Raw genomic sequence first — 24,159 nt, 5'->3', positions numbered from 1 at the left:
CTGTTTTGTCTGGGAAGAATTCAGGCCTCCGAAGTAGTTTTAATTAATCATTATTTAATGTATTTATACTATACAGCTGCAGTTCTGAAATTAATAATATTCATGCTACAATGACACAATTTATAAATATACAAAAAATACATTCAAAATAAAAATCTCAATAATTACTCTTTTATCAGGTATATCGCGAAACAAACATGCTGAATTAACAAACAGCATTTTACTCTGAATTATTTTAATGTAAACATTTCAAACTTAATAACTATTTTACCATGAGTTATCACCCTCATTCAACAATTTTAAGAAAATATTTATATCAGATGTTACGTACTCCTTCTGAGGCCAATCATTTTCATGTTAGTTAGATGGTAAGAAAGTAAAATAATCTCCAGGGTATAGGATATATGTATTTACTGCTATTGACCAAACTACATTCTGAATATTTTTACCTAAATTATTTCAAGTTTAATGTAAAATTTATGCAAATTAACTTGACTGCTTTTTGAAACAACTTGTATGATCTGTACTATCTTTTCACAATATTAAAACCAGCAAGAAATTTTCAAATTCATTAATAAATTAAATTTTAATTTGACTTACTAGGGTATTCCAATATGAGCTGGATTTGTGGAATAACTGAAAATGTGGAATGGTTATACAACTGAAAACATATCATTATTTGAAGTCATTCTCTTGTGCTGCAATGTCTTTTTTAACATTCCGAAAGCTACTTTATTCCCTCTTGAAAGAAGGTATTTGGTTGAATGTGTGTCCTTTCTTGAGTTGCAGTGATGACATGCTTTATTTGACTAAAGTGACTGGTTTATAATGGGAATTTGGTAGCACATCCTATTCACTTATACATGGCATTGTTCTTCACATTTTTTGTGAAACCTGATGGAAGATAGGGAGGTTGACTAAAAAAACTTAATAATAATCTTTTGTTCGACAGACTGAGGTATTTCCTGTTTATTTGTTTAAGTTTCTGTTGCACTGTAAGCAACACAAAGCATTAAAAGTATCCAACATCATTTATTGCATGCAGGAATCATCATGTGAAAATCTCAACACTCCAAATCAGAGCTGAATCCCCCTTTTAGAAAGGAAAACAAGTTCCAGTTATTCAGAGTTAAAAAACTAGAACTCTCAATAACTGGAAATCTACATTTTAATTATAGAAAACATATTTGGTATAAAATTCTTTTGTCATTATTTTAGATATAAAATAAATATTCAGGAAAACAATTACCATAGTTCCTCCAGTTGCTTAAATTAGATAAGATAGTGCTCCAAAGTGGTTCCATGAGGTAACCTATAATCATACATATTCCAAAAATATTGTATGACTTCATAGCTCTGTGAATAGTAACAAATGGTGTGTTCTGAAGATTCTGTGCTTCTTTAAAGGCAAGTCCTTCATTTATGTAAATTGAAGAAATACTCTTTAACCTGTTAAAATAAAAATTGATTAATATGTTAGAAGAAATTCTCTTTAATCTGTTGAAATAGGAATTTATTAATATACCATAATCTCTAGCTTTAAGTGTGTCATGCAGTTTTACTAATTTTACTAAAAAACAACTACTGTTATTTACTTAAGGTATACTTTTGAAAGCTATTTCTTTTTTAAAATTATATATGTATGTAAATAATGTGTTAAAAAATTTCTGAATAAATAGCTGGAAACAATTAAACAAAAAATGCAAATGTTGATGATTCTCTCTCTGTACAAATGAGTTTCTGATGTGATTTTCATTAACAAGGTACACTGCTCAAAAAAAAAAAAAAAAAAAAAAAAAAAAAGGGACAGTGCTATATCTTCCGTTCTACTGGGCCGATTGACAAAATTCAAATTGCGTTTTTCATGTCTCGAAAGCGCGACTTAGGATATATATTAGATTTATATATAGCACTATTCTAACATAGGTATTTTGACACAAAATCGGACTTTTTCTGAAATAACATACCAATTTCTTTACATATTTCGATTCTACAACTCACATTACGCCTAAATATGAAATTTTGTAAAATTTGGAGCGAAATTTACGGAGAAATTCACAAATTTATGTTGGCATTTTTTTTTCAGTTTGCGCCAAGAATAATTCACTTGGCGAACTTCTTAATATAAGGCAAACTATAGTTTCCTTTCCCGAAAGAAGAAAAAAAGTCACCCTCGTTCCTTTTTTCCAAATAATATTCTTTATATTATATTTTTAATTATAACTTATTATTTTAAGTAACTTTTTCATTTTCGAATTTCATTTTAATTGTTTAAGTTGCATGTTTTTTTCGAATAACTGTTTTAAAAATTTCTATTTACCTATTCGAACTGCGTAAATAAATGTGCAGCGTTTGTGTTTTTTTTTTTTTTTTTTTTTCAAATAGTTTTCTTTATATATTTTTTTTGCTCATACTTATTATTTTAGGTAATTCTTAAATTTTTATACTTTTATTTTAATTGTTTGTGTTGCATTGTTTCTTCAGATAATTGCTTTAAAATTTTCTATTTATTCCTTCGAACTGAGCATTTAAAATATATTTATTAATATAAATTTTCCAGAACTTGATTTTGTTTATTTGAATTGCGTTTCTTTCGGAAGAATACTTAGTAACCGACACTACGATGCGTTTGAAAACTGCATATATTAAAAGAGAAAATACAGTAAAGCACAGTTAACACGACTTTCAATGTTCTGTTCCGAAAAGATATATATAAATAAGAGAGATGTATAACCGACATTTTAACTTAGGATGACTTGCATACACTGCTTTAAACAGTTTTATCATTGTGCCCATTGCTTTACTCAATTTTATCCTACATTTGGTTTCTTAAAATGTTATTCTACGCAAAAATGTATTTTTTCTTCTCTTTTTCTTCAGGCATTCTCATTTATTCTTGCTCTTTTTCTTTAGGCATTCTGCAAGTATATTAAAAAGCATCCAACTTTTCAAAATATCTTGATATTTCGGACAATCATTTTAAATAAAGTTATTGCCTTCCATTTCATAAAGGCCCACAAACGGCCGAGCGGTAAATTTCCTGAACACTGGTAGTTCACTTCGGGGTTCGAATCCCGGTAAACGGGCTGATTGCATGGGCGTTTTCGTGGATTTTCTCATGTGTACCGTGTATGACAGCTGGTTTCCGTTAGAAGGTTCTTCACGAAGTATTTCGTCAAAGCCTTTATCAGTCTTTAGAGGCTAAACATTTTGAAGGTATGAGACGAAAGGAAAGACTGGTTTCATCAAGAGGTTTTGGTTTATTTAATTATGACAAAGAACACTAGGGCTATCTGCCTAAGGGAAGGGATGCCTTTGTGGAGGACTTTCTAAGGGAAACTAGCTTGCATACACGTTACACATGGGGAAAACCACAAAAACGCCCATGCAGCCAGCCCGTTCGCGGGATTCGTACCTCGGAACGAACTACCAGTGTTCAGCGACTTTACCGCTCGGCCGCTGTTTCATCAGGAGAGGGAAAAAACGCCTTTAGGTGACATCCACATACAATACTGGATAAACTTCTGAATCTTCAAATAATTCGACTGAGAAAATCATGGGATTCTCCATTTATGATACGATATGATGTTCTATAACGTAATTTAAATTTATACAACCATATAGTCTAAACCCAGTCACTCTTCACTTAAATCTGCAATGATATTGTTTTTGCCTTTTCTGTTAATACAAGCTCAAATGATGGTAATTCCTGATGTACACGTCCAAGTGTTTTCTCTTTGAACGCCTAAATTCTTTGAAGTATCCTGGAAGTATATTCAAAAGCGTCCAACTTTTTGAAACATCTTGGTATGTCTGACAGCCAAATTTCCCTGCAAATTTTTGCTTAATTTTCTCCCTAATTTTCTTCTTTCCTTCTACAGTTAATTTCAGTGCTCACACAAGAAAATTAAGATTTTTCGATTGCTAGACTTCCATAAATTTTGCATTCTTGTCAATTTTTTAAAATATCAGTTACATGAATTGCGTTTCAGCTGAAGACAGCTTTTCATTTTCTAGTCATTTTAACTATAAATAAAGTTTAAAGCGAAGTCCAAAAGATAAATATTTTAATTAAAAGATTTTTGCTAAATGACAAAGAAATAAAACAGTCCAGCAGGGTTTATTCTGTACCACCGAGTAACCCGATTCTTATATCGGCTGAAACAATCTAAATCATATTAAAGATCATGTTTTTTTATACAATCTATAACGCGAGAGAAAAATTAGCTTCTTAAAACATTCTTTCTAAGATAATTAATATAAAAGACTATATTTATATATATATTTTTAAAGCTGGAACTTGAACCAAACTGTCAAACTTTTAAAGTTTAATTTACATGGTGGTTATAATTAAAGTTTCAATTTGAAATGGTCATAAAAGGAAAACTACCGGACCAAATGTTATCAAACTTGGGAATCGTGTAAAGGAAGCTATGGGAATTTATTTTCCGCGGGGAAAAAAAAAAAAAAAAAAAAAGAAAAAAAAAAAAAAAAAAAGAGTTCAAAAACTCACCACCAGGGGGAAAATGGCGCTGTATACAATATTGTTAAATGAAATAACACACGGAAACATCTGTTTAAAATGTGTTTAATATTTTCCGAAGCGTGTTACAAAGCATGTTCAATATAGCGTCAGCATTTTCCGAAAGCAAGTTAAATCCTGTTACTGCATTCTCAACAGCAGCTCTTAGCATATCAGGAGGAATGTTATCAGTGTATCACATTTTTCATTTCTGCCAAATTATTTAGATTATCACCATAAACAGTGCTTTTGAGAAAACCCCATAGCAAAAAGTCACAGAGGTTGAGGTCTGGTGGGAAGAGGGGAAGTGTTGGCTTATAAGACATTCATTTGTGAAATGTTGCCTAAGTAACTGTGAGACACTCGTGAGGTGGGGCCCAGCCCTGCATAAAAATCGTAGTATCTAAAATGCCACGTTACTGCAGTTCATGTATCACGAAACATTGAATCTAAGTGACATGGAATTTTTTACATTGAATCTAAGTGATTTTAACATTGAATCTAAGTGAGCTGCAATCGCAGTGGTCCAGCTGTCGACTGCTCTTCAGAGAAAAATGGTTCAGTTATAAAACTAGCTGTCATTCAACACTAAAGGTGTGGAATGACTGCTATGCAATCGAATGCAGTAGGAGAATGCAATGGAACTAGATAGACAACATGAGTAATTTCTTTGGCCTAAATCGATTAAAAGCGCTTTGAATCAGTATCTTCATGTTTTAGTGCCGAATTCAGGCTTCAAAAATTACAAATTAGCGATCTGTAAGAAAACGATTTCCAGATTGTATGCACTTGTGAGAGTGATTTGCGATCTCATATTTTCTAATCGCTAATTCGTGGTTTTCACGGACGAATTTCTCACTTACAGGGATGGCGCACTCGACATTTATCGAATTTAACGCCTTTAAATGGTAATTTGCCTACTTCAAAGTTTCTTAAGTGTATACAACATATTAAACCCGTGTAACAAAAGGTTAAGTTAGATTCCGACCCATATTTCGTTTAACAATATTGCATACAGCGCCATTTCCCCCCTGGTGGTGAGGTTTCGAACTTCCTTTTTTTCGCAGAAATAAATTCCTATGATTTCCTTTACACGATTTCCAAGTTTGATAAGTTGGGTAGTTTTCCTTTTATGACCGTTTCAATGTGGAACTTTAATTATAGCCATTCTGTATATTATTAAATTTTAATTTGAAGCTATGCATTATATGTAAACCATGCCTAAATTTTTCGCTTTTATGGAAAAATAAAGAATCGAAGCAAATATACTTAGGATAATGGACCAAAACTAAAAAAATTTCCCCTCCGTCCAAAAATAAAATATTGAAACTTCGACCTTGAATTTATTGGGTTATCGAAATATTAAATTTGACTTATCTTCTAAGTTCTAGTTCCGACAACAATTCCGTCAAAAATTCCGAATTACTTAAGCTGAAGTAAAAGATTTAGTATATATTCACTGTATGTTAATAAAGTAATCAGAGTGTAATAAAAATAGATTATAGAATTTACGCTGATGCAACTTTTTGTCTGACTGCACAACATAAAATGGAAGAGAAGGCTTGTAGAGATCTGTTTTTGACATGCCTCTAAAAGTAGATGTCATACTCCTTTTGTCTCTTCAATGTCAGAAAACTTTCCTTTGAGAGGCAACTTTAGTTTTTGGGAAAGAAAAAAAATCACAAGAAGACAAATTTGAAGAACATGCAAGACGATTGAATACACATACTTATTTTCGGAACACAAGCGGTTCTCCGACTGGTTATTGAATAATGAAAAGATGCATTACCATGCAATAAAAAACATTTGGAATACGTTTTCTGACTGAAAACGTAAGAATAAAAGTCATCTGCTTAATTCACAACCATTTACAAGTCAACTACTCGGGCAATTGCAGAATCGTTTTGATCCTGAGCTTGTAAGACAAACCTAATATCACTGGATTTAAACACTTCTTTTAATCTTCCGAGAACGTTTCTTCTTTAGCTCATATTCCAAGAATATTAAGTGAATACAATTATTGCAAAAGAAATCGAATATTCATTTGCATTACGGCTTGGTAGTTTACTAACGAGTTAACAAAACTTAAATTCTGCTTTTTGTGTCTAAGAATACAACAATATTTTAAATATTTACAAATAAAATATTAAATTGGAGCCTCATCAGTTGCCTAACATTTGAAGATTGTTAAATACTAATTGTTTGTTGCGAAGTCTAACCCAGGCTGCATGGTTGGTTTTCGTAGTTTTCTAGGTTCTCTTTACAAAGTTTCTCTATGAAAGCTTTTTAATCAAATAGCTCCCATGTTCTTTCTATGTATAAATAACCAACTAACCTAGTTTAAGCGCGATTTCCAAGTGAAGTTACTAGCAAAACCCTAATACTCATTAAAAATCATGTAGCTTGTGCCAATCGGGAGTAACATGAAAGATACAGCACCAATAATTGAATTGTTGTTACGGTACGCTGTTTCTAAACTTAGATGGTCATTTCTTAATTAAATAGCCCACCAGCGGCCGAGCGGTAAAGACGCTGAACACTGGTAGTTCGGTCCGAGGTTCGAATCCCGCAAACGGGCTGGCCGCATGGGCGGTTTCGTGGTTTTCCCCATGTGTAACGTGTATACGAGCCAGTTGTCCTCCACGAACGCATCCCTCTCTTTAGGCAGATAGCCCTCGTGCGCTTTGCCATAATTAAATAATCCAATCCAATGGGTTGATTTTTTATGTTTTAAAACTTCTTAAATTCCTTTAATAAACATCGTATCCTCGTTGTTAATTGCGTCTAGAATGTTGGTGTCGTTTATATAATTATTCTTACTTGTCCACAGAATCTGCTGACTTATTCAGCCATTAAGTGGCTGCAGATCATTTCTACATAACCATTGAACTTACTTACTAATATTAATTCAGTCTCTAGAGGGTTGTATGTTTATATCATAATTTGACTTTTATAAAAATGATTATTCTAAATCTTATGTTACTATAAAAATATACTGTGCTTTAAAAATATGGATGATAGTATCAGCCGCTCTTTCAGCCACTTCAAAAGCAACAGTTTGTTTAGAAATAAATTATGCAGTTAATGTCATAAAATTCAAATAAACGTCAAACGAAAATTCTCAGTTTTAGACAATTCGATTTAAACGAAGTAAAGTAGCAGACGATAAACGCCGAAGGTAAAAATTTACTCTTATTAAAAAAAAAAAAAAAAAAAAAAAAGAGAGAGAGAGAAATTAAAAAAAAAAAAATAGTTAAAAATTTGAATAATATCATCTATAATTTAAAAAAAATAACTTTTCATATAGTATTAATAAATATTTATTACGCGTCATTGAGGAAAAAATGTCATATAATTAATTCTCCCTAAAATTTTACTTGAAATTTAAGGTTGAAAATAGCTGTGGCAATTCACTGTAACAAAAATCGATAGACCACATTTGGCGTTATTATCGCTCAAAAAAAGATACCAAATTTCAAAACGCGAAAATATGTAAATTCGTGTATGTCTTAGAAAATTTTGAATAAAAAAGTCTAATTTTTTGCAGATATGCTTAAAAATACACCTATTTTAAGATGATGGTAAAAGTTTTATAGGTTATAATTCAAATTTTTTTTCGAAAAATTTATAAAAAATATTTAAAAATAGAAAATTAAAAAATAAAACACAAAAAAATGGGTAAATTTTATTTGGATTGAACCTAAACTTCGAAATGTGAGAGAAAAAAATCAAAAAAGTTTAATAAAAAAAAGAGATATTAATAAATATTTTCCAAATTCAATTAACATTGAGGAGCTAAAATTTTGAGAGCTAATATTTTAAAAACTACTCGTACGATTTTTACAAAATTTGGTATTCTGGCATAATTTGAGCGGTAGAATCGAAATATGGAAAAACATTGGTATGTTATTTCAGAAAAAGTCCTATTTTGTGTCAAAATACCTATGTTAGACTAGTGCTATATATAAATCTAATATATATCCTAAGTCACGCTTTCGAGACATGAAGAACGCAATTTGAATTTCGTAAATCGCCCCAGTAGAATGGAGATATAGCACTGTCCCATTTTTTTTTTTTTAGCAGTGTACATCAATTTATGAATACGCAAGCAATGTATGCATATTTACCTGCAGAAATAGACACCTGGAGGTCCATGGCTGCATAATTCATGAGATTTATGTATGTATTTATTTATTTTTGTGCAGCAAGGTTAATAAAGTTTGTCATTGACAGAATTTCTTAACATAAGCCCACTGTCATACTTTTAACCGTCTTTAGGACTTAGTGAAAAATATCAAGATCACCACTGAAAAGTAGCATTAATAAGCATAGTCTTTGTATTAAATAATTTAAGAATAAAATATAAGGATATCAATATTTTACTGTGAGTTTCTTAGGCATGAAATCCAAAATTTGGTATCAGTTTTTTCTTTCTCAAAAACTATTTATGAACATTACTTAAAACAAAATGATCTGTCATAAAAATAATCCAAAAATTATTACTCTACAAACTATTCTTAAGTACTGGCTAAAAACATTTATTAACATATTTTTCAACATTGTTAAATACATAAGAACAAGAATAATTTAATATCTTCATGAAACTCATAACACTAACACGTATCTTAAATTTGCTTGTATGTGTATAAAAATTTTATCTGTCTCGTGCAGACAGATTAGCAATTCACTAAGAAAGTTCATAATCAAATGCTGCTTAATTCTAACATCTGGAATTTCTAGTGAGATTGCAATGCTTTCCCTTCCAATTAATTCAACAAAGAAGTCTGAAGCTTACAAATGACATCATCACTAATTTTTTGCAAATAAGCCTTGTAATCTATAGGATAAGGAAACAAAAGCCCAAATCTTGGGAAATTATGACAAAGTACCATTGTAGGTTGCATTCTTCGTTAGAAAGGTAGAAAATAAGCTATGATAATCTTGGATGTCTGGCCATCTCTCGGTTGTTTATGTGACAAGCCATCTTAAGCACTTAAATGACAGGCTAATGTTGTTGATTCCAATGGATAGGTTATCATGCATATTATGTAGCATTTGGAGCAGATTATTTTTAGAGATATGTTATAAAAAATGACAACACACAATAAAAATCCACATGTGATCCTTAAAGGGAAGTAATACATTATTTAATTAAATACAATAAAATATACATTAACCCCTTCTTCCTCAGCAATGAATGTTTAATACCTGTGGGCAGAGTTAATGTGAGCTTCCTTTCTTCAGCTCCTAAGTATTCAAACAGCTAGTCTGTAGATTATTTATATATTCAGTTACTTAAATATTTGCACTAATATTAAGTTACTAAATAATGCTCACCTAATAAAATAAATTTTTAATGAAAAGAAATTAAAAAAATTTGCAAGAGCACAAATTGTGTTAGATTAAAAAAAAAATGTGAATATTTCATGATTGAGTAATGTTTACTTTTAGTGTTTAACTTTAAAATTGATAAACTCACAACTGCTGGCTTTGTAAGGATCTTAAGTTTTACTAACGTTTATTTTATTTTAAATCTTTACTATCACTTCTTATTTTCTACTTCCGGCCAGAATTATAAGCGTTAAGGTTTTTATGCAAAGTTTGTCTGGCGAACGCCAAGTATTTAAGTTGTGGCCTTTTGCCAAGCGAGAGAGAGGAAGCAGTGAGTCAAAGCAGGCCGCTTACCTTAGAAGTTACGCAGTTGCTGTTTGCCTTCCAGGCCAGAGGTTTTAATCCTCTTGATAAATTCAAACGTATTGTAGTGTTCACAGTCTCTGTGCTACATACGCTTCCTGTTATTATAAGGCCAATCTTCCACGTGTATTATTCTAAAGTTAAATTAGAGTTTAGTTTTATTTTTATACTTTTACGTTAGACCCCAAGTAGCGGGTCGGTGTATTCCGAAGTACGGAAGTTATTGTATATAGAGAAAAATAAAGGGTTTTGTATACCCTTCGTCTGTATCCTGTCTACTTACCACAATTAGTGAACATAGCTTTAGTAAGCTCTCTGTTCCGAGTCAGGTCCTTGTATGTTCCCGAAGAAGGTTAGAAGGAACATTGATCCTGATAGCTTCTGTACAACTTTTGCAATGTAAAGGCATACAAATTTACAATTACGTTTTTTATTTTTATTATAATTTATATCTAAAATAGTTCCACATACATGTAAGAAATGAGCTTAATATGCCTGTGTGATAGTCTTATGACACAAGTATATTAAGCACATTTCTTTGTGACCTTTTTTTTAAAGACTGCTTCTTGCAATGCACAACACATGGTCAGTTTCTTTATAACAAATATTATTTATATCTAGCTGCCTTCACATTGCATTGCAAAGCACTGATACTTTATAAAAATATTTTACTAATTTGTAACATAGCATAACAAATTAGTAAAATATGTTGATTACACTAATCACAATATGAATCTATTCTGGATTTAATAAATGCCAAGAAAATAGTTTTCAAATATCTACATTATTTAATATAAGAGTTTTACATCTATTTCTACTCTTTCAGATAATGCAAAAAAGAAAAATTTTATTCAAACAAATGCATAAGCCTTTACATAAATGAAAATCTAAATATTTGTTTATTCTTCTGTATATACAGTCAAAAGTCGTTAATCCGGACTTGTCGGGACTTCGGCGATTCCGGATTATCGATTTTTCCGGATTATAGATCATCAGTTTAAATCTCGTAAAATGGCATGCAGAAATTCTAGAATTAAAAATATGAAACCGTAATTTATGAAATAAAGAACAATTATGATCTAAAGGGGTATCAAAATTTACAAAAAAAAAAAAAAAAAAAAAAAAAAAAAAAAAAAAAAAAAAAAGCTTAATATTTATTTGTTTATTTTATTAAACATTTCTTTCAATGAAAGTTGTTTAAGTTGCTTCGTTTTATGTGATAATACTTTCTCTTTAATTCTATAAACAGACATAATTTCTTGTTCAGTTACAAAGTTCCGCTGTTCAAGTCCCGTAATTGCTGTGCCGAGAATACCGACTAACTTGTCAATCGAAATTTTTTCGTTTTCACTTATCAGGTTCAATGTTTCTCCTTACTTTCTTTGGGAACATGCAAAGACCTGACTCGGAACAGGGAGCTTACTAAAGCTGTGTCCAAAAATGTGGGAAGTAGACAAGATACACAGGAAGGGTACACGAAACCCTTTATTTTTCACTCTTTACAATAATTTCCGTACTTCGGAATACAGAGACCAACTACTTGTGGTCTGAACGTAAGAATATAAGAATGTTAACTAAACTCTAACTTAAATTTGGAATAATAAACAAGGGCCTACGTGGAAGATTGGCCGTATATTAACAGGAAGCCGTATGTAGTACAGAGAACGGTGGCATGGCAAATGCGGTCAAGAGCAGGAGACTGACGTTAATTACGGAAGGGGAAAGTAAACGGCTGTGTCAGGGATCATAAGGGGAGATATATTTAAAACAAAAATTGTTTTTAGGTCTCATTCAGTATCAGTATATCAGAAATAAATGATGCACATGGTATCAGAATGGAGACAAATTACATAAGATACGAAAAGTTATATTTATTTGTTTATTAACATTTCATTATTACATTGTTTTCGTTCAGGAATTTCCTTCCGACCCCCTCTGAGCAATACATACAGGTACATGTAAGTCGGCTGAAAAGCACTGCTATAAACAAATAATCCAACCCAATTCCAGTTGAACAGCCCTTATTAATACTAATTGTTTACGGAAAGCATCCTAGTTTTTGAAAAGCTTCGTATCATCTAAGATAAAATTAATTAATCATCTTAAGAATGATTTTGTGTTGAATATGGCAAAACATATGAGGGTTGGCTAGGTATGATTTCATGGAGAATTTCTAAGGAAAATGGGCTCATATTTACATACCTTAAGGAAATCCACGAAAATGCTTACACAAAGTGGTACGTTGCAGTAGGGTTCCTTCAATCCATCTGTTAAATTTGCATCTAATTGTCAAGTGCTCCCATCTGTTAAATTTGCATCTAATTGTCAAGTGCTCCCATCTGTTAAATTTGCATCTAATTGTCAAGTGCTCAATTTTTTTGGCTAGTTTATACATTCAAAGGAAAATACAAGTTACTCACTGAACTTCGCACTTTAGTCTGAATAACCTTTAAACCCGATGAACAGTATATTTCTGGGACAAGACGAGCTTTCTGACTGTACAATCTGTTTTATATTTAGCGAGCTTGTGCCGAATAAGTTTATTCGCTATTTTATGTAATTTCTGCAATATTTTGTAATTCTTTTATTTTTTTTCATTTAAATTTTATTTTTTAAAAATAATTTCTTTTTATTCACAAATATTTATATTTTCTATTTTTCTAATAAGTGAAACATTTAATTAGATTCTGATATTTTGTTTTCATAAGATAAAGTACGAAACCTTTGTTAAAATTTTCATAGCTCACTGTAGTTCAGTGACCGTATTTTAATGTGCCATTTTATTCGCGAGTCCATTCATCCGATTTGAAACTTGGAAATGAATTAAGAAATCGATCTTTCCATTCAGTTGGTCCTATCGACTTGAATACAGTGAGCCTGAGTAAACGGGAAGTATCTTTCGTAAATATAAAAACCATTATAAGCGCATTTCTAAATAACAATTTTAAAATATAATTTTGACAGCTGTTTGACGCTGCTTTCAAAAGATTTCTTAATTATAAATATAAATATATGTACTGAAAATTACGAAGAGAATAACACATACGTATCTGTTATTACGAGAATAAGTATTGCTAATGTATGCAAAAGGCCTTGAAAACTCATTTTGATTCACCTTTCTTTTCTTTATGAATGACGAATATCTGTTTGCCATACACGTGATCAAATAGGGAATAAGTGTTTAATCCGTAAAATTATAAGTATTGATTAACATTTCATATAACTACTTCTAATTGAGGCTTTCTAAGAGCAACCCCCTTAATTTTGACTCGCAGCTTTTAATTTTAGACTAAAATATGAGCATAGAATCTACCTTTAAACAATGGGATTTTTTTTTAAACACTGTGGCATGAGAGTGCCTAGTAATAATAGTTTTAGCGTCGCTAAGAATCATTTTCTGGATTCTCATATTGATTTTTTTTCCAAAAGATATTAGAAACTGCAATTGACAAGTATGAGCAATGCATAATACATACATATATAACGTAAGCATACCATAAAGATAAATGAACCCCTAACAAAAGCTGATCGACTGCTATTGAACTCTAAAGAGGGGTTTATCAGAGGGAAAATGACAATTAAAATCAATTAAAATTCCATTTAATTGATTTTAATTATTTATTTACTGTATCGATTTATTACTTATTGTAATGGATTGGAATATTTGAATATGAATTAGCTGAATATTTAAGAATAATATTATGACTGCGAGAATAGGAAAAAAAACATTTTTTTGAATATTTACTTTCTTATAGAATGCAGATGAATTCATTTTTACTCAACGAAAATCAAAATTTAGTAGCTAATTAATCTGTCCTGTATCGAGCACTTTAGTTCAGTGATCCGTATTAATGTGCGCTTTTTTTAAAAAAAAATTTAAATGCTTCAAGAATAATTAGAAAAGGACATAATTCTCTACTTACCCTTAAATTCTTCAATAAAAAAACTGCATTTTCAGCTATAACCAAGTGAAATAATTTTCTAAATATAATTCAAAGCATGAAAAATAAGGTACATAAACAGCTTGGAAATGGAACTAGCATTGAGATTCTCTTTAAGAAATATGGTGAAGCTTAAAAAAAAGTCTACGAAGTGAAGTAATTCCGTAGAATATTTTCTAACTCTTTATGATTAAATTGCACTCAATTATACTTTATAAACGACATGTAAATACTATTTAATGTATATGTGTGGATGTGGGGGGGGGCTCATTAGCGGCTGAGCTTAAAGTCGTTGAACTCTGGCAGGTCGATACGGGGTTCGAATGCGGATCAGCTGTATTGGCGTTTTCGAGGCTTTCCCCACGTGTAACGTGCATAAGAGTCAGTCTTGTTTAGAAAGTTCTCTACGAGGCACCCTTACCCTTATGCAAATAACCGTCGAATGCTTTGCTATAATCAAACAAACCAGATAACAATAGATATATAAATAAGTAGCTTAAAAAACTGCTATATTTTACGTATACTTATCAAGTAGTATTTCAATATATATAATGATTAAAAGAAAGGAAAAGTCGGATCCTAACTGATTGTATATAATGTAATCCCTATGAAGGCCCTAACAATTCTTTCTCACTTAAAGTCGTAACCCAAAAAGAGAACAAATTAAACGTCAGATACGTATACAATACTGAATCTAATACAAAAAATACAAATATAAAAATAAATTATATATGTACGAAACCTAACTAACTATTTATATTGATATTACATAAATATACGTATGGTAATAAACATTGTATAATAAAAATATTTTATACCTTGTTCTATATTTGATTCCATTTATATATACCTATACATAGATATATATAATTTAAGGATTCCATTTAAGGATTATAGTAGTAGTTAATACTACTACATATAAAACACAAAATTTTTCAGTATTATTTAACTTCAATCTTAAGAATTTTCTGCAGTCTAGTTTGCGTTATTTTATCAAATAAAAACTCAAATAAAAACAGTTATTCTTTATGTCATTAGAAAATTAACTAAAAAGCAGCGACCACATTGTAATTGAGAAACAGTCCTTAGCCGTGAAAAGGTTGAAAGCCATTCGGTTTTGACTATTATCTCACATACTCAGCTACTTCGCATACATGGAACATAGCATTCGAAATGAAAAACTCAAATCTGTCTTTCTACACCTATGGCTTTAAAAAAAAAAAAAAAAAATGTTATTTATCTTACAGTTTATCGTTAAGTAATACATTTTCATTGTACAAAATTGCATTCATTCGAAGAATTCAATTTGTATTTTCCTCTGTATAAAACTGAATGTAGAGAAGTTAGATGTTTAAACGACCCCCACATTTTGTCAAGAGCAGGAGCAAGATTATCCCCTACTTTTCAGCCCTCCCAGGAAAAAAGGGGTTCTAAATTTACGACCTGACCGCATATGGGTGTATTTCCAGAGAACTGTTAACACTACAATACGTTTAAAATTATCAAGAGGATTAAACCTCTGGCCTGGAAGGCAACCAGCAACCGAGTAAAACTGCTAAGGCAAGCGGCCTGCTTCGACTAACTCCTTCCTCTCTCTTCGCTTGGCAAAAAGCCACAACTTAAGTACTTGGCGTTCGCCAGACACATTTGCATAAATAAGTTAAAGCTTTTAATCCTGGCCGGAAGTAGAAAATAAGAAGTGATAGTAAAGATTTAAAATAAAATAAACGTTAGTAAAACTTAAGATCCTTACACACCAACCTCTCTGTCACCTTCTTCATGTCTTTATCCATTTTTTGCAGTAATTTTTGTTTGATGGACATCGAAACATACTTTCGTTTTGTAGATCCCTTTGGGAGCTCCAGCATTGGAAATTCTATTTGACATAATCGAAAGTTCAAGTTTACTTTTATAAAATTGTTCTTACAGTCTGAAAAAAGTAATAAGCCAGATCTAGTTCGAAGATTAAGGAACAACGCAATCAACAACATTAACTGAAATAGATAATTAGATAATTTTAGCTTATACCGTCCGTTATACATTAAACGCGCACGCGAAAACGTATTCTGCACTTGCGCACACGCATATGCGCAGTTGTAAGGGTCTTACGCGCACGTGTAAACGCCTATGCGCATGTGTAAACGCGGCGCATGCGCAGAAAGTTTTTAGCTTTGAGGTCCGGATTATAGATCATTCCGGATTATGGGTGTCCGAATTAGCGGCTTTTGACTGTATAATACCTTGTTAAAACAGCCAGTTAGTCATTGGTCACATTTGAAATTTGCATGTTACAGATCAGATGATTATGTTTATTAGTTTTGGTGGCCAAAATCATGCCACAGCCACTTTAAGAAGGAAGTGCCTCTGCATATATTACATATGTTTCTAACTTTATGCAAAACAAAGCTATGATAAAAAATAATAGAGAAATCAAAACTATGCAATGCATAGACTACCACTGGCAGAGTTGATAAAACTGTGTATTAAGCAGTTTAACCCACATGTTATACTAACACAAGTCATTTTTCCTTAGAAATTTTCCCACAAAGGCATACCTCCTAAGGCACATAGCTTTTATGCACTTAGTTATAATCAATTAAGCTATAATCAATCAATCAAAGTTTTTACATCTCTCCTGCATCACTGAAGACAAAACTGAGGCATTAGAGCTCCACTGAGACTCCTCCATTTTAGGCAGGGGGCAGGTCATAGAAGATGTGTCACTATTTTTGAACTCTCTCAATGGGCTGGAGTACTGGGCGACAAACTCCAAAACTTACCCACAGCCCATGGTTTTCAAATTCCACTTTGGAGTGTTGAACAAATTCACTTGTATCTGAAGACACCTGCCGGATCTTTTGCTCAGACGAAATTACTGCACAAACCTCCACTTACTGGGCCGGGCCTGAGGGGTCACCACTCCCTGTTCTCGGCTTTTTGACGGAGGCATGACCTGATAACCTGAAGGACTGACTAGTCATTTAAATGCTCCCGCCAGTACAACGCGAGCAGTGCGTCCCATCAGGACATTATCATGCAAACTTGGTGCCGTCCAACACCGTGGTGCGTCCCCCGCCAGGCTACAGAACCATCTGGTATACGTCTTACGCTAATCCCCCATGGTCCAGCCATATAAACGACCCAAACCCGGGTTCTGGAACCGCCAGGCTCGTGATTTTATACTGCTGTGGACGAGACTGCCTAGGTACAGATCCTAGCCAGTAGCTTCGCAGAGTTCTCTGCATCGACCCAGGGGGTGAGAATTAAGATATAAGGTATTTTCTCCCTCCTTTCCACATGAATTCATGGAGACACTTGACACATAGTTGTGAGGTCCAGAGTTCAAATACCAGCAAGGGTATTGCCCATTTTTCATAGTCCTGCACTGATAAACTTTAATGACTTTACAAGTGGCGCCCAAACTAAAAGGTGGCAGATGATAATTTGTCACTATCAGGATTTGGCAAGTCGGTAACCTAATCCCAAGTTGCCCTTTAATTCAAGATACTTTTTCAACTAGAAGCACTCCATGCATTTTCAGAAGGTCTGGCGTTTGTATCCCATTGAGGGCATTGCATACTTTTCATGTTTCTGCATCGATAAACTAATGACTCAACATAGCAAACAATTATATCATGCAGAATATGTGAAAACATTTATAAAAACTAAACCTCAGTTTTCAAAATCTTATTCTTTTAAAGAAATTAATGTATTTTATATCATTCTCTTCATTTCTGAAAGTTGATCACCAGCAGAATGAAAGACAATAAGTATTCCTAATTGTTTTACTATGAGAAAACAGCTGGAGCATTATTTATTTTCAGATAAATATACAGTTTTATAAAATACAATTTATTTTTTCCCTCATAAGATTACGCTAAAAATATTATGAAATATATATTATTTCATTTAAAAGTACAAACTAGGTTTCTTATAAAATTCTTAAAAATACCAGTTTTTCAAAATGCTGCCTAGCATACATTAATAAATATATTGTTGAAAAAGATTAAATTGCAAAATATGATGAAAAAGGAACAACTATTAAATAAAAAATATTTAAAAAATCTTTTGAGTGAGAATTAAAAGTAATTTTTTAAAGTCGTTATTTAATTTCCAAATTAATTTCCTGTACAAATATACTTATTATGATATCAATATGAAAAATCAGAAAGAAATAATTTTTTAATTTGTCAATTTTAAGCTAAAATTTAAAAATGATCATTTTGGAAGGAGGATAATTATTATAATTTTTTTGTTGTTTTTATATTGAAACAACAACTGGGCATATAAAAGTTTACTCTCTTAATCCATACCTTCTAAATCCAAAATTGTTACCTGGAAAAGAGCCACTGTTCCCCTCTGGAATACCTTCCAGAAGTGAACCAATCAAGCAAAACTAAATTTGAATCAATTGTGAGATGAAATGTTTGAGTCTGATTGTAGACGGCTTGTTTGTAACATACAAGAGGATCTGGAAGTATACATAAGAGAGCTTCAGGTTCAACAGTGTATTTTACATGCTGCTGACTAACACAGCCCATTTCACAACAGTAAACCTAAAAGCAATAAGAACATTAACAATAAAATAAATAAGAATAATTTACACTTTTGATAATATAAATGGGGGGGAGGGGAACTGCCCAGACTCCCACATCTGAAATTCCAATTACCTGGGTAACATATTTTCCTATCTTGGCCAAGTTAAATTTGTTGCTAATTTATTTATGAACTTTTTGTTTTTCATTTAAAAGATAATACTAAGTGTATTACTATTAGAAATTAATTTGAATGAATTCACGATACAGATAATTAGTACTAACAATGTCTAAAAGTAATCACAAATACTGTGTTTAAGCCTATTCTTATATATTTCCTCTGAAAGTCATAATAAATGTCTGTTTTCTAAAAGCTCAACAAATTAAGTAACATTATTTCATTTCTCTCTGTACACAAGGAATATTTATAGAACATGCAAATTAATAGATACCTGCCATTTTCATATTTATGGGTACTATTATAAGGCATTTCTCCCACGTTCTTGGCATGCCTCCATGGTGTGGTGGTCTGCACGCTGGGCACGTATTCCAGAGGCCCGTGGTTCGATTCCTGGTGAAGGCGTTGCATATTTTTCATCTTTCCTGCTTCCAAAAATACCTAATGTCAGTGGTGCCCAAACTAAAAGGGTGGTGCAGATGATTCTCCACACCCAGGATTTGGCCCCTAAAAACACCAGTCACCTTTTCAAAGGGGGAGCATATAAGGTATTTCTTCCGCCTTCTTGGTGTGGTGGTCTGCACGCTGGGTGCATATTCCAGAGGTCCATGGTTCATCTCTCCTGCTTCCGAAATAAACCTAATGACTCTACACTATTGCCAATAAATATGTCTTCTTTTGCAGCCACATATACAAAATACAAGTGCAAACAGTAAATAAATTGTGACTATGATGTGACTGCTTCAAATACAATACACAATCACAATTAAAGGGTAATCTAAAAAATATATATACTTGCTCATTAAAATTTTTAACAAATGCATAATGGAATAATTATTTGTATTAATTACTTGTAACTGTAAGTTAGAGCAGGAAAAAGTCAAACTGGATTAAATGCTCAACTGAGATTTTCAAAGATGTGTTTATTTCTCCCCTTTCCTCTTTTAGTTTGGCTGATATATTAACCAAACTAAAACAGTTATAAAATTTCATACCAAGGAATCTTCCATTAGAAAATAAACAAATCTTCAACCATTAATCGTAGTTGGGCATTTAATCATAATTTTCACTTTGGTTCTGTAAAAATTATCCATAAAACTTCTTTAGTTTGTAAACTGGATTTCCTCCAAGCTTCTTAAATCCACAAAAAAGTTATCTTACTTAGTTAATGGCATTACTCTTACCCAGTTTTCCCAAATGGTTTCAGAATTCTAATGTCTTCATTTTTCATGTTTCATTACTGTTTTCCTTGACCTTGTTGCCAGCACTATGTTCATTTCTGCTTTGCATATTATTTTCAATATGAAATGGTTGCCATACCTTCCATATTTGCAAAATGTTTTTTGCTTCTGTTGAAGAGGGACCTATGTGTAATGGCCTTTAATATCAACAGATTTTGTTATTTTAAATTTGAAATTTATTTTCTCCATGATTTTAAATACACAATATAATACTGTTCATATTATACTCTTGATTTCACATTTTAATTCAGTATTTAAAGTTTATACCCTTTAAATATGTAAATGTATGAAACATTATATAATAAAGAAAGCAGTTTTGCCAGCATTATGTATTTATACTTTAATTTTTCAATAACTTTTTAATGTTTTAATAAATGATAATGGCTTAGTATCTTAGAGGTGTACCAACCACGCTTGATAATATCAGGCTTCAACTACACCTACTCAAGGCTGAATATTCAAACATGTTATAGTCCCAGTTAGTCCTGATATTTGGAACAGAGACATAGCTAGGGTTTTCAGTTTCTGAGGACAAATAAAAATTTTTGAGTCTCTTCTTGCTTGCCAAGAATGGAAAACATTTCACTCTAAAATTTCATAACATCAATTTGGAACCCCTGGATGCTGCATCTAGAGACAGATGTTCCCACTAGCTACACAACAGATTTAGAGCTATGCAGAGCTAAAGTTGAACAAATTCACATAAACTTATTTTATGCACTAATTTGACACAAGTTTTGGCTATTACTAAAATTTTAATATATGCGTTAAGTTCTCAACATATATAGTTAAAGTCTTTAATATAATGAAGGTATCTTTTTCAAAGTAAAAGGCTTTACTTACAAAAATATACGCAATAAATATAAATTAAATAAAATCTTGATATTAGTTCAAGTAAGTAAGATCTTGATATTGATCTATATCTTGATATTAGTTTTTGTAAGTAAAGCCTTTTACTTTGAAATATATCTTGATAAATACATAATAAATATAAATTAAATAAAATCTTGATATTAGTTTATAAAAATTGAATGCTTAGGAATTTTTCAAAAATTAACAAAACCTATTATTGAGGATTTGGAAAAAAAAAAAAAAAAAAAAAAAAAAAAAAAAAAAAAAACCTAATTAAATAACTAAACCAGCAATGAGGCATGAAAATTTTAAACTAGGAACTCAGATATTACCCTATAAAAGCAAAATATATAAAAAGCAGAGTTTTATTTTTTACAAGAACAGGATATACAAATAATTGTGCAACATTTTAAATGAAAAAAATATTTTAAACCAAAAAATTGTTACAATTTTTTAAAAAATTATAAAATATCAGATATGATAATTGTAGTAGGATATCAACCATCAAAGCCAGCTCCTATCAGAATTCAAAATTTAAAAATTGGCTTAAAAAACTCATATTTATCACTTTATGTAAAATGTTTCCATATAAAGCTAGGTAGCAAGAGCCATTCTTAAACTTCATGCTGGTTAGTATCGCCCAAATGCATGGCTGACTTTTAATAATCAACCCCTAGATCTATAACAATATTATTTAATTCTCATTGATACTTTTTTAGTGGTGAACTGGTGATAAAAAAAGAATACATGATAAAAAATTTTCAAAATGATTCACTCATGATGATAAAAAAATATTTCAAAATGGTTTTATCATAGCTTAACATATCTGTGAACAATTAGCTATGCACAATCAATATAGTAGTATTACAATATCAATTTACAATAGTATTAGGAAATTTTTACAGAAGCTTAATTACAACTTCCAACATTTTCTTCCTAGGTTATACAAACTCCTTCATAACAAAATGTAATTAAATAATTTTTCAAACAGTTTTCAGAGATAAATATGAATTTAAAGCATTGATTATACATTAATGTATACACTCACGAACAGAACTTGCTAGGTCAAAAAAGAAAAGGAAGCTAGCAAATTAGAAACAAATTTAGCAAAGGGCTTGTGCAAACTTAATGACAACCATCATTTTATATAACTAATATACTTTATAATTTATCTGCTGTGGCTTTCAATAAATCATAGTTTCAGTTCAATTTTTCTGAATTTTTTGCCAAACAATTCTACAAAAACTTTCCATACGCAAATAACATTTATCACTGCAAATTAGATTAAATTCTTAGAATGGATCCAGTGTTGTCACTTTTCCAATACTGCTCAAGATGATGCAAGGAAATAACTTCTGTTTATGTTCATTTTTATGAAAGGCACAAAAAGTACTACAAAAATAGCTCTTATTCAGTGGCTTTCCTTCTATGAGGGAAAAAATAACAAACTTTCAGATTATATTACAAAAGTGTATGCTGTATAAAAATGGAAAACATGGACAGATTGCAAATTTGTAATACTGTCACATTATACTATTTAATTTATTTGCATAACCTAAATTTTAATAAAAATATTCAAAAACTGGACAAATGCAAAATCAGTCAGATTTGTTAGTAAATGGCAGGTTATTTTGAATAACAGTCCAAACAAAGCCTAACCAGGTGGAAATAACAGATGGATATAAATATAGCATATACCATAATTTCTCAGTCTGCAGTCCATTGATCACCAATAATCCTTCTAGATTTCTAAAAAAATACCCCAAAATTTCTGATTTTTTAAATTAAACTTGGCAATTATCTCTCACTTTTTCTCCGAAGACTGAATTTCTGCGAAATTTGTCCACAGTTATTCTATCAACAGACTTTCTACTCTAGTCTTAGCAACAAAAGAGGAATTTAAAGCACTATGAGTGAAGTGCTTCACCCATCCTTTCGCTGCACATCTGGCTCTGTACCTGTAACCCAGACAGAGACCATCCCCAATTCATCACAATGCACAGATGTATGGAGCCTCCTTTCCATGTGTTCATGATTTGCTTAATAGTTTTGGAGATGCACTGACATTCACATACCCCATCAAACTGCAACTTTACCTGTTGAAAATCAGATATGTTTCAGAATTAATTATTTTTCCCGCCCAGATGATGAGAGAAATATAAGACTGCACCTGTTTTAAATGGATAAATCAGATCCGAAAATTTAGACTAAAATTCTTTCCTATTTCTGATTCTTGCAGCTAATTAGATGTAACTTCTGGATAGATATTGTTACGTTTTCTTTTTCTTCTAACACCAGTTGTTGCGTTATTTTCTTCCTTCACGTTCGTAGATTTGAAGTGAATAACGATGACACTTGATGAAGTATCAAAACGCACTTTATTTAGTCAATAATAATCAGGACAGCTCCAATAACACTTTTTACAGTCGTCGAAGATCTACTATAAACACGCTGGAACAATCAGCGACACAGCCTTCACACTGTCAGGCAATAATGGTGGAGACAGCTTCCTGCAAAGCACCTGACTCTGCTTTCCGGAGTACAGCTCAAGACTCTGCTTGGTCGTTCTCGGAACTCTATGTACTCTTGAGACTCTCCACGCTACAACTCGCGATGCACTCGACGACACATGAGCCCAGCTCCCGACTTCTCGGTTCAGTCGTTTCCGGAGCTCAACATGCTCTCTCGATGATGCACTAATTGCGATACACTAAGAGACTCCTTCGGTGAATTCGTCAACAAACTCGGCACTTGCTGCCTGGCTGACAACTCGATTGACTCCGCACGGACCGACTCGCTAGACGAGACACACACTCAATAATACTCTCTCCCACTCTATGCGAGGCACACACACTCGATGAGAGACGCACACTAAATGACTGCAGACTAGCAGGGTTTATATAGCTTTTGGCTTGAGTTCGAGAACATTCTGGGCTAAACCGGTAAGAATTCGTTCCAGAAGGTTCTCCATCCGTCAATGGTATATTGCCAATTTTGTTGCCAAATGTGGCAACCCTGCCTTCCTTTGCCATTTTATGGCAACCCTAAAACTACTTTGCGGGGAAGCTATCTTACCACGCCTGTACATTTCGTAACAATATTATATGCTTAGTTACTTGTAGCTTCTCTGTTAGACTAATAGTTGTGTAGTTGATTTAAATCTTTCTTACATAACAGGTGTTAGTAGTTGCCTCTT

General features: G+C 31.9%; 1 protein-coding gene across 1 annotated transcript in view; it reads right to left on the bottom strand.

The window, feature by feature from the left end:
* Positions 1-24,159, bottom strand: part of LOC118200244 (uncharacterized) — a 47,876-nt gene that overhangs the window by 10,686 nt on the left and 13,031 nt on the right. Inside the window, exons 3-4 of the mRNA XM_035372183.2 lie at positions 18,493-18,713; positions 1,250-1,449 (exon numbers count right to left, since the gene is read on the bottom strand). Of these exons, the coding sequence (XP_035228074.1) occupies positions 1,250-1,449; positions 18,493-18,713 (421 nt within the window). The remainder of the gene's footprint in view (positions 1-1,249; positions 1,450-18,492; positions 18,714-24,159) is intronic.

The sequence above is a fragment of the Stegodyphus dumicola genome, chromosome 1, assembly GCF_044657685.1.
Source record: "Stegodyphus dumicola isolate Sdum_Otavi_A_Nest chromosome 1, ASM4465768v1".
Classification (NCBI taxonomy): Eukaryota; Metazoa; Arthropoda; class Arachnida; order Araneae; family Eresidae; genus Stegodyphus; species Stegodyphus dumicola.
This window is presented reverse-complemented; position numbering and strand designations above follow the sequence as displayed.